This window comes from Lampetra fluviatilis, chromosome 3 (assembly GCF_964198595.1).
Source record: "Lampetra fluviatilis chromosome 3, kcLamFluv1.1, whole genome shotgun sequence".
NCBI classification, from domain to species: domain Eukaryota; kingdom Metazoa; phylum Chordata; class Hyperoartia; order Petromyzontiformes; family Petromyzontidae; genus Lampetra; species Lampetra fluviatilis.
Genome location: NC_136277.1, coordinates 14,938,174 through 14,950,971, shown reverse-complemented (window position 1 = coordinate 14,950,971; position 12,798 = coordinate 14,938,174). Strand labels below are relative to the sequence as shown.

General features: G+C 53.0%; 1 protein-coding gene across 1 annotated transcript in view; it reads left to right on the top strand.

Moving 5' to 3' along the window:
- Nucleotides 1–12,554, top strand: part of LOC144948462 (uncharacterized) — a gene marked incomplete at its 5' end in the record, with an annotated part of 42,578 nt that extends 30,024 nt beyond the window's left edge. The window contains 2 exons of the mRNA XM_078877959.1: nt 12,179–12,238; nt 12,384–12,554. Coding sequence (XP_078734085.1) covers nt 12,179–12,238; nt 12,384–12,554 — 231 coding nt within the window. The remainder of the gene's footprint in view (nt 1–12,178; nt 12,239–12,383) is intronic.
- Between the last annotated feature and the right edge of the window lie 244 nt (nt 12,555–12,798).

Below are 12,798 nucleotides of genomic sequence, written 5' to 3'. Positions count from 1 at the left end.
TTAATGCTACTCCCTGCACCCCCCCTTGGTGCTGTTGATCCTGCATAATGCATGGGCATACTATGCCTTTGAAACTCCCCCCCGCCCACCTCCTACGCATTTCCCATGAATATGCTAAATTCCTCTTCATATGCACATTCTTTTTTGTTAAGGCGCTCTTCCACCTCCAAACCAATTTATATATAAGCTCCTAGCTTGGTAGTGTCTCATTCTTCACCTGAAGACGGCTGCTTGCGTTGTAGCCGAAACGTCGTGAGCATTATTTCATTTTATTATGTTTTATTTTTATTTTTTTATTACTTCCCTTCTACGTGACTTTACCGAAAGAACCAAGAAGATGAACTCCTGGGAGTGTGTGAGTGTGTGAGTGAGTGTGTGTGAGTGTGTGTGAGTGTGTGAGTGTGTGTGAGTGTGTTAGAGAGCTTTAAACAAACACTCCTGGGAGTGTGTGAGTGTGTGTGTGAGGGTGTGTGAGTGGGTGTGAGTGTGTGTGAGTGTGTTAGAGAGCTTTAAACAAACACTCCTGGGAGTGTGTGAGTGTGTGTGTGAGGGTGTGTGAGTGGGTGTGAGTGTGTGTGAGTGGGTGTGAGTGTGTGAGTGTGTGTGTGAGTGTGTGTGAGCGTGTGTGAGTGTGTGAGTGTGTGTGAGTGTGTTAGAGAGCTTTAAACAAACACTCCTGGGAGTGTGTGAGTGTGTGTGTGAGGGTCCGCCAAAACAACCCCCTACCTCCTCGCGGTGCCGGACGGGCAACGCTGTCGTGGGCAGTGCTGTGGGGGGGAGGGTCAATTCCAATTGGCCCTCTCCCCTCATGGCGTCTATGACCACCACAGTGGCTAAATGAAGGCTCTGAACGGGTGCGAGGGGCTGGTAACCCCTCCACCTTCAATAAATTACCACTAAACCACGACGTCTCCTGGCCAAACCCCATTTGGCAGAGCCAGGATAATCTTTACCCTCGGGGCTCTTCCAGAAACAACGAAAAGCCACTACGGATGGCCACGTGGAATGTTCGTACGCTCATTGCGGAGGAGAGGCTGCCACTCGTCTGTCGGGAGCTGGACCGGTACCGCCTGGATCTCCGTGGCATTCAGGAGGTCCGGTGGACCGGCTCTGGCTCCTGCCACCATGAGGGGTGGACAGTCCTCTACTCGGGGCAGGAGACTGCCAAACAACAGGGTGTGGCTCTTCTTCTGAACAAAAGAATGAAGGGGGCGTGGGAGCGTGGCGGTGAGGTGTGGGAAGCTGTCAGCCCCAGGCTACTTTGGGCTCGCCTTCCCATCATACCGGAGGCGAGGTCGTGATTACTTATGTCCCCACCGAAGACGAACATCCGTGGAGAGAGAGACACACACACAGAGACACACAGAGAAAGACACACACACACAGAGACACACACACAGGAAGACACACACACACAGAGACATCAACGTGGTACCTTTCTTGGCAGTAAAAAAGTATGATAATTGTGCTGTTCGCCATTTGGCTGTCCTCCTCTGGTCTAACGCTGCTTGAGACGAGGCCCTCAAGGAAGCTGTCTCTGGCGTAGACCACTCAGTTTCAGAGACAACGCGTCACATGCTACCAGAGCGTGTGTGTCTGTGTTAGCATGTTCACCACAAGTACGTGCCGTTAATGCGGACACGACTCCCTGCAAAAAGGTCTCAGTCTGGTGTGTTAACATCTCAACGCAAATCGCCTCATTGCCAGAAATGTAAAACTCTATTCTTATTTTTTGGCAGTGGCGAGGGAGGACCCGTGACGTAGCAGCTCAACTCCGAGCTCTCAATGTCCTCACAGAGGCATCCTCTGGTCTGACACTGGTTTGAGACGAGACCCTCAAGGAAGCTGCCTCTGGCGTGCAGCCATCGGTTTCAGAGACAATGCCACAGACACGACCAGAGCGCGTGTTTTTGTTTCGTTTGCACGTTCACCACTAGCTCCTAGTTCTGTGTGGTTAGCAGAGGTGTGGACTCGAGTCATGTGACTTGGACTCGAGTCAGACTCGAGTCATGAATTTGATGACTTGCGACTCGACTTGGACTTGCATAACAATGACTTTGTCCCACCTATGAGATGTGGACTCGAGTCATGTGACTTGGACTCGAGTCAGACTCGAGTCATGAATTTGATGACTTGCGACTCGACTTGGACTTGCATAACAATGACTTTGTCCCACCTCTGGTGGTTAGTGGCGGACACGACTCCCTGCAAAGGGTTTCTGTGTTTGGTGTTTGAACATCTCAACGCAAATCGCCTCATTGCCAGAAATGTAAAACTCTATTCTTATTTTTTGACAGTGGCGAGGGAGGACCCGTGACGTAGCAGCTCAACTCCGAGCTCTCAATGTCTTGCCAGTGGCATCCTCTGGTCTGACACTGGTTTGAGACGAGGCCCTCAAGGAAGCTGCCTCTGGCGTGCAGCGATCGGTTTCAGAGACAATGCCACAGACACTACCAGAGCGCGTGTTTTTGTTTCGTTTGCACGTTCACCACTAGCTCCTAGTTCTGTGTGGTTAGTGGCGGACACGACTCCCTGCAAAGGGTTTCTGTGTTTGGTGTTTGAACATCTCAACGCAAATCGCCTCATTGCCAGAAATGTAAAACTCTATTCTTATTTTTTGACAGTGGCGAGGGAGGACCCGTGACGTAGCAGCTCAACTCCGAGCTCTCAATGTCCTGCCAGTGGCATCCTCTGGTCTGACACTGGTTTGAGACGAGACCCTCAAGGAAGCTGCCTCTGGCGTGCAGCGATCGGTTTCAGAGACAATGCCACAGACACGACCAGAGCGCGTGTTTTTGTTTCGTTTGCACGTTCACCACTAGCTCCTAGTTCTGTGTGGTTAGCAGAGGTGTGGACTCGAGTCATGTGACTTGGACTCGAGTCAGACTCGAGTCATGAATTTGATGACTTGCGACTCGACTTGGACTTGCATAACAATGACTTTGTCCCACCTATGAGATGTGGACTCGAGTCATGTGACTTGGACTCGAGTCAGACTCGAGTCATGAATTTGATGACTTGCGACTCGACTTGGACTTGCATAACAATGACTTTGTCCCACCTCTGGTGGTTAGTGGCGGACACGACTCCCTGCAAAGGGTTTCTGTGTTTGGTGTTTGAACATCTCAACGCAAATCGCCTCATTGCCAGAAATGTAAAACCTATTCTCATTTTTTGGCAGTGGCGTGGGAGGACCCGTGATGTAGCAGCTCAACTCCGAGCTCTCAATGTCTTGCCAGTGGCATCCTCTGGTCTGACACTGGTTTGAGACGAGACCCTCAAGGAAGCTGCCTCTGGCGTGCAGCGATCGGTTTCAGAGACAATGCCACAGACACGACCAGAGCGCGTGTTTTTGTTTCGTTTGCGCGTTCACCACTAGCTCATAGTTCTGTGTGGTTAGTGGCGGACACGACTCCCTGCAAAGGGTTTCTGTGTTTGGTGTTTGAACATCTCAACGCAAACTGTCTTGTTGACGGAAAGGGGTTAAACCCATTTCTTACACACACACAGAGAAAGAGAGAGCGAGGGAGAGAGAGCGAGAGAGTGGCAGAGAGAGTGAGCGAGAGATGGGGGTTTACGTAAAAACAAATTACGAAATGATGAACGAAGCAAAGTGTCGACTACACCGAGCATCTTCTTGTTTCCACTGCATCGTAAAACAAACAGGTATAACCCGTAAAAACAAAGTTTTTCACTACAAATCCTTTATATGCGTGGCGGCTAGAGTCCTCTCGTCCTCTGGCTTGAGATGGCTGCCACCTATGGGTCAGATGATTGCATGGCACCATTAAGCAATTGGTAATTACATATTATATTTTTTGTCCTAAAAAGTTTAAAATTTTGTAACATTTTTCACGAACATTCATTGTCACGCACAACGAGTCTGTGTGGAAAGTGTCAGCTCGATTGGATCACGGGAAGTGGGTTAAAAAACGACCGAAAGATTTGCACGGTCCTAAGCAAGCAAGCAAGTGAACTTAATATAAAGGATTTTAAAAAAGAGAGAGAGAGAGAGATCAATTGGCCACACCGCGGCAAACTTCGCGACAAAAGGTTGCCTGCAAGTCGAGACCGCGAGACATTCGCTGTGGAGACCTTCACCGGCAGCGTTCGCTCACAGACTCAGTGTCGTGGATTTGCTCTCCAACGTGAGCAGTTTAACCTACTGACGCTGTGTCTGTGTGTTTTGTGCCGGTGTTGTGCTATACGAGTTCACGAATCATCGGGGCCACGTTCAGTTTTTCGCGACAAAAACCCCCCCCCCGTCAACGAATCCATAGCCTTGGGTTCTTTTCGGCAAAAAGTCGCGTCGGTTAGAAAATCCACAGATCACGACGTTTCGGTCGCAACACAAGCAGCCTTCGTCAGGTGGGACAAACGCAGCAGGAGGACCGCCACTAATTGGCCGTGTCGGGTGGTTGGCGGGTTTAACGACACAACGTTGAAACTGGTAGGAACCACCTGGTTCCACCAGCCCACAGGGGATTATTGTGTCCGTCCGTCCGTCCGTCGTGCATCCAAAAATGGGAGCGGTGGGGCTGGATGGAGAGGGGAGGGTGGGGAGGGGCTGGGTGGAGAGGGGAGGGTGGGGAGGGGCTGGGTGGGGAAGGTGGGGCTGGGTGGAGAGGGGAGGGTGGGGAGGGGCTTGGTGGGGAGGGTGGGGAGGGGCTGGGTGGAGAGGGGAGGGTGGGGAGGGGCTGGGTGGGGAGGGTGGGGCTGGGTGGAGAGGGGAGGGTGGGGAGGGGCTTGGTGGGGAGGGTGGGGAGGGGCTGGGTGGAGAGGGGAGGGTGGGGAGGGGCTGGGTGGGGAGGGTGGGGAGGGCTGGGTGGAGAGGGGAGGGTGGGGAGGGGCTGGGTGGGGAGGGTGGGGCTGGGTGGAGAGGGGAGGGTGGGGAGGGGCTTGGTGGGGAGGGTGGGGAGGGGCTGGGTGGAGAGGGGAGGGTGGGGAGGGGCTGGGTGGGGAGGGTGGGGAGGGGCTGGGTGGAGAGGGGAGGGTGGGGAGGGGCTGGGTGGGGAGGGTGGGGCTGGATGGAGAGGGGAGGGTGGAGAGGGTGGGGAGGGTGAGGAGGGGCTCGGTGGGGAGGGGCTGGGTGCGGAGGATGGGGCTGGGTGGGGGGTGGGAGGGGTGGGGCTGGGTGGGGAGGGGCTGGATGGGGGGTGGGAGGGGTGGGGCTGGGTGAGGAGGGGCTGTTCACTCCGTGTTGCCCTTATAAAACTCAACGTTTAACCTACTCACGCCGGCTTGTGCCCGCCCCTCACAGTCGGCAATATTTGCGGAATACACCACGCCCTGGCCGTTGACCCTGCAGGCCATTGACCGAGCAACCCAACAACGTTCCTACCAGCTCCCTCCGCAGGAGGAATGTGTTAGTCACACGATCTAACCACCCCCCACCCCCCCGAACCAAAGGACTCATCAATTGTGGCTCAACCAAAACGAGAAGCGAAGAGGGCTCCGAGAAAGGAAGCAAGGACGGACACCACCACCACCGCCGCCACCACCACTACCGCAGCAGCAGCAGCCATCACAAACCGCGACTGCCCGAATCTGCCACTCGCGGATTTGGACAACGCTGACCACAGCAGACGCTGCGCTCAGAACCTCACAAGCCCCTCCACCACAAAGATCCCCCGTGTAGCCTCTAACAGACTGTCGGGGCAAGTGCTGTTAGCGTGTAGCAGCAGCACCTATGAAGGAGACAAAGACAAAGATTCACACACACACACGTACACACACACACTCACACACACACAACAACCGCCATTCGCCACTAAGTGGCGGTGACGTCACCACGACGCTTGTGCCAGGCCATGTGCACCTTGAGGCCACGTGAAGTGTCGAACGCCCGCTGGCAGGAGGTCACGGGGCAGACCCAGGTGCCACGTGTCGACTGACTGAGATGACCGAGATGACTGGCTGATGCACCGCCTGTGCCCCCTACTGTGCCATACACAGTCACACACACACAGTCACACACACACAGTCACACACACACAGTCACACACACAGTCTCTCACACACACACACAGTCACACACACACAGTCACACACACAGTCACACACACAGTCACACACACACACAGTCACGCTTGTGTAACGCAATAATCTGAGCTCATCTGCTGGCGAAATCATTTCCTCTTGCAAGCCACGCGTGCTCACGCCACACACCACACGCACACCCCTTCCCTGTCGACATCATCATCAGCAGCAGCATCAGCAGCAGCATCTTCACCGTTAGCATCACCATCAGCAGCAGCAGCATCATAACCACATCATCATCATCAAACATTGTGAGTCATGATCTATCAACTGCTAGATCATGACGCATCTATCCACTGTGTGTGTGTGTGAGACCCTGCAGGTGCCATGGGTTGCACGACTGAGATGACCGGCAGATGCACCACCAGCTGTACCCTCCTACTGTGCCAGGCTAGGTGCAGGAGGTCACGGGACATACCCTGCAGGTGCCATGGGTTGCCCGACTGAGATGACCGGCAGATGCACCACCAGCTGTACCCGCTCCTGTGCCGACTGGCTGTATTTAAAATAAAATAAATAAAAATCTACAATCCACAATCACAAATCGAGGGCAGAGTTCATGTTGACACCGCTGGTACCGCCAAGTGGAGCTGAGCGGCAAGCCCGCTTGCAGCTCAGCTGTGGGAGGGGCAAGTTCGTGGGAGGGGCAAGTGCCGTGGGAGGGGCAAGTTCGTGGGTTCGATCCCGACCCTGACGACGCCTGCTGCTGTATATTTGGAGTTTGCGTGTCTCTCTCTCTCATCATCATCATTACGGTGGCTAGGAGATGTTAACTACGTTGCCTGGTGTACAGGAAGTCGTGGGTTCGATCCCGACCCTGACGATGCCTGCTGCTGTATATTTGGAGTTTGCGTGTCTCTCTCTCTCTCATCATCATCACGGTGGCTAGGAGATGTTAACTACCTCGCCTGGTGTACAGGAAGTCGTGGGTTCGATCCCGACCCTGACGATGCCTGCTGCTGTATATTTGGAGTTTGCGTGTCTCTCTCTCTCTCATCATCATCACGGTGGCTAGGAGATGTTAACTGCCTCGCCTGGTGTACAGGAGGTCGTGGGTTCGATCCCGACCCTGACGATGCCTGCTGCTGTATATTTGGAGTTTGCGTGTCTCTCTCTCTCTCATCATCACGGTGGCTAGGAGATGTTAACTACCTCGCCTGGTGTACAGGAAGTCGTGGGTTCGATCCCGACCCTGACGATGCCTGCTGCTGTATATTTGGAGTTTGCGTGTCTCTCTCTCTCTCATCATCATCACGGTGGCCAGGAGATGTTGACTACCTCGCCTGGTGTACAGGAGGTCGTGGGTTCGATCCCGACCCTGACGACGTTTTCTGCTGTATATTTGGAGTTTTGCGTGTCTCTCTCTCTCATCATCATCATCACGGTGGCTAGGAGATGTTAACTACCTCGCCTGGTGTACAGGAGGTCGTGGGTTCGATCCCGACCCTGACGACGCCTGCTTCTGTTTATTTGGAGTTTGCGGTGTCTCTCTCTCTCTCGCTCTCTCTCCTCGTGATCGCGTGGATTTGTCTCGAGGGTCCTCCCCTGCACATTTAAGAATCAACGTAGCCACGCGTTTAGTATGATCTGGCTGCTGCTGCTGCTATAACTGTCCACGTGGTGGTGGTGATGATGATGCTGATGGGGCCCACTCAGCACAGCTATCATTTGTGACGACCAGGTCGCTTCTGAGCTACAAAGCTTAGTGGGCCGTACCTGGTCAAATGAAAAGAAAAAGTTGACAAAAAATTAACCCGTAAAAACAAAGTTTTTCACTATAAATCCTTTATATGCGTGGCGGCTAGAGTCCTCTCGTCCTCTGGCTTGAGATGGCTGCCACCTATGGGTCAGATGATTGCCTGACACCATTAAGCAATTGGTAATTACATATAATTTATTTTTTCCTAAAAAGTGTAAAATTTTTGAAATACATTTTCACGAAAATAAATTGTCACGCACAACGAGTCTGTGTGCAAAATGTCAGCTCGATCGGATCACGGGAAGTGGATTAAAAAACGACCGAAAGATTTGCACGGTCGTAAGCGCGCAAGCAAGCAAGCAAGTGAACTTAATATAAAGGATTTAAAAATAGTCAAATACGGTGACACGCACACAATATGTTGACACACACACACCACACCATACCACGTAACGTTGACATACACACACACTCTACAATCATCAATACAGATTCGAGCAGGTGAAATGAATTGACATATGCACAAAGACAAAGATCCCCCGTGTAGCCTGTAACAGACGGTGGGGGCAAGTGCTGTTAGCGAGCACCTACGAAGGCCGGCACGGCACACGAGGGGGCCGCCTTTGTCTCCCCAGTGGGCGACGTTTTTACGCACCGCACCAGGTACTAATTTGAGGTTGAGTCGACCTAGGGGAGGCCCAGGACCGGTTCCGATCATTATCCTCCCTGCTGTTGGCAGTGAACGGGAATCGAACCCGGGTCGCCGGGTTCGTAGCGCAGCGTAGAGCTAACCACGGTACAGCACACACACACACAGGCAGACACACACACAGACACACACACAGACACACACACAGACACACACACAGGCAGACACAGACACACACACAGACAACAACAACTGCCATTCAGCCACTAAGTGGCGGTGACGTCACCACGACGCTTGTGCCAGGCCATGTGCACCCTGAGGCCACGTGAAGTGTCGAACGCCCGCTGGCAGGAGGTCACGGGGCAGACCCAGCAGGTGCCACGGGTCGACTGACCGAGATGACCGAGATGACTGGCTGATGCACCACCTGTGCCCCCTACTGTGCCAACTTGCTGTGCTTTAGCCACCCGGCGCTCCGCTCGTTGTTGTGAGCGTCGCTCCTCCGCCCTCCGTTGTTGCCGGAGGGCGACTGCCTCCAACTGCCCAGTAGCGTCCTTCACGAGCCTCCTCCACTGAGGCCGATCTTGACACCGCTGGTACCAGTCATCGGCAAGTCCACTCAGCTCCACGTCCTCCAGTACCACATCACTCCATCTCTTCTCTAGCCCGTGCCGCGCCCGTTTAGCCCCCTCGATCCGGCCGAACAAAAGCTGTTTAGGCACGCGGTGGCTGGGCATGCGGGCTACCCAGCCAATAAATTACCACAAAAAAAGTCCCACTAAATTACCACTAAACCACACACAGACACACGCACAGACACACGCACAGACACACACACACAGACACACACACAGACACACAGAGACAGACACACACACAGACACACACAAACACACAGACAGACACACACAGACACACGCACACACACACAGACACACACACACAGACACATACACAGACACACAGACAGACACACAGACAGACATACACACAGACACACACACAGACACATACACAGACAAACAGACGCACAGACAGACACACACATAGACACACACACAACAGACACACACAGACAGAAACACACACAGATATACACACAGACACACGCACAGACACACAAACACACAGACACACACACAGACACACACAAACAGACACACACACAGACATGCATACAGACACACGCACATACACAGACACACAAACACACAGACACACAGACACACACAGACAGACACACACACAGACACACACACACACATACACACACAGACAGACACACATACAGACACACACAGACACACACACAGACACACACACACACACAGACACACACACAGACACACACACACAGACACACACACAGACACACACACAGACACACACAGACAGACACACACACAGACACACACAGACAGACACACGCACATACACAGACACACACACAGACACACACAGACAGACACACGCACATACACAGACACACAAACACACAGACACACACACAGACACACACAGACAGACACACACACAGACACACACACACAGACACACACACAGACATGACCCTAATTGTGTATTCACTGTGCATTTGCACCGCTTTAATGAATGAATCGGCAACTGAACATAACACACACACAAGATACACACACACAAGACACACACACAGGGTACACACACACACACAGGGTACACACACACAAGGTACACACACACAGGGTGCACACACAAGGTACACACACACACAATACACATACAGGGTACACACACACACAAGGTACACACACACACAAGGTACACACACACACAATACACATACAGGGTACACACACACACAAGGTACACACACAAGGTACACACACACACAAGGTACACACACACACAGGGTACACACACACACAGGGTACACACACACACAAGGTACACACACACACAAGGTACACACACACACAGGGTACACACACACATAAGGTACACACACACAAGGTACACACACACACAAGGTACACACACACACAGGGTACACACACACACAATACACACACAGGGTACACACACACACAAGGTACACACACACACAGGGTACACACACACACAGGGTACACACACACACAAGGTACACACACACAAGGTACACACACACACAAGGTACACACACACACAGGGTACACACACACACAATACACATACAGGGTACACACACACACAAGGTACACACACAAGGTACACACACACACAAGGTACACACACACACAAGGTACACACACACACAGGGTACACACACACAATACACACACAAGGTACACACACACACAGGGTACACACACACAATACACACACACAGGGTACACACACACACAGGGTACACACACACACAAGATACACACACACAAGGTACACACACACACAAGGTACACACACACACAGGGTACACACACACACAAGGTACACACACACAGGGTACACACACACAAGGTACACACACACAAGATACACACACACAAGGTACACACACACACAGGGTACACACACACAAGGTACACACACACAGGGTACACACACACACAAGGTACACACACACAGGGTACACACACACAAGGTACACACACACAGGGTACAACACACACAAGGTACACACACACAGGGTACACACACACACAAGATACACACACAGGGTACACACACACAAGGTACACACACACAGGGTACACACACACACAAGGTACACACAAAAGGTACACACACACAGGGTACACACACACACAGGGTACACACACACAAGATACACACACACACAATACACACACACAGGGTACACACACACACAGGGTACACACACACAAGGTACACACACACACAATACACACACACAGGGTACACACACACACAAGTTACACACACAAGTACACACACAGGGTAAACACACACAATGTACACACACAATGTACATACACAAGGTACACACACACACACAATATACACACACACACACAAGTACACACACACAAGGTACACACACAGGGTACACACACACACAAGGTATAGACACACACACAAAGACAAAGATCCCCCGTATAGCCTGTAACAGACTGTTGGGGCAAGTGCTGCACCGATTGAAGGCACACGAGGGAGGGGGGGGGCCAGCGCCACGCCCGGCCGCCTTTGTCTCCCCCAGTGGCGATGTTTTCCCCGCACAACATCCGATGTTTACACTCCGCTGTGGCTTCAAATGAGCTTAATTGGGCTGGCACGCAAACGCACACACACCGTGGATATGCATTACACACGCGAAGCGCCCACGCTCAATCACACAAAGACAAAGATCCCCCCCCGTGTAGCCTCGAACAGACTTGGGGCAAGTGCTGTTAGCGAGTAGCAGCAGCGCCTCTGAAGGAGACAAAGACAAACATCCCCCGTGTAGCCTCTAGCAGACTGCCGGGGCAAGTGCTGTTAGCAAGTAGCAGCAGCAGCGCCTCTGAAGGAGACAAAGACAAAGATTTCCCGTGTAGCCTCTAACAGACTGTCGGGGCAAGTGCTGTTAGCAAGTAGCAGCAGCAGCGCCTATGAAGGAGACAAAGACAAAGATCCCCCGTGTAGCCTCTAACAGACTGTCGGGGCAAGTGCTGTTAGCGAGTAGCAGCAGCGCCTATGAAGGAGACAAAGACAAAGATCCCCCCCGTGTAGCCTCTAGCAGACTGTCGGGGCAAGTGCTGTTAGCGAGTAGCAGCAGCAGCAGCGCCTATGAAGGCCGGCACGGTGGCACACACGATGTCGCGCTCCAACTGCAGAACGAGCTGCTGCCGCTAGAGGTGGAGCTGAGCTCATCCCACGGCACACACATCAGCACGGTGAGACGCTCCGGCAGAAGCAGCGGCTTATCAGGCCCATCACGGACGAGCAGGCACATCGTGCTCTTGTGCGCAACAAAGAAATGCCAGCCTACCTGTCGCAGATGCGACTCTCCCTCTAAGTGTTTCTCCCGCTTAAACAAAGCACCGGCCAGGACACCGACGAAATGTCCGGTTTGCGAACCCCAGCTGGACCAACAGCCACATCCGAGAGCGAGATCGCCAGGACCGCCATGGATTTCTGCTCGCAACTTTTCGCCGCCGTAAACACGACGAGGCTGTCCGGCAGCTATCGGAGTCCCCCGGGAGCTATTAGGAGTCTCCGAGCGAGATCGTCTGGACAGTCCCGTCACCCTGCAGCAGGAGCCCCACACCACTGTGAAAGGGCTCGCAGCTGCTAAAGCCCCGGGGATTGACGGCCTACCCGTTGAGTTTTACGCGGCCTTCTAGGATGAGCTTGGGCCTCCACTACTACAATTGTTGAGTGGGGGGGGGGGGTGCCGGTAAAGCCCCTCTCTGCACCAGCGTGGACGGCACCCTCGTGGTGTTCACCTTCTGAA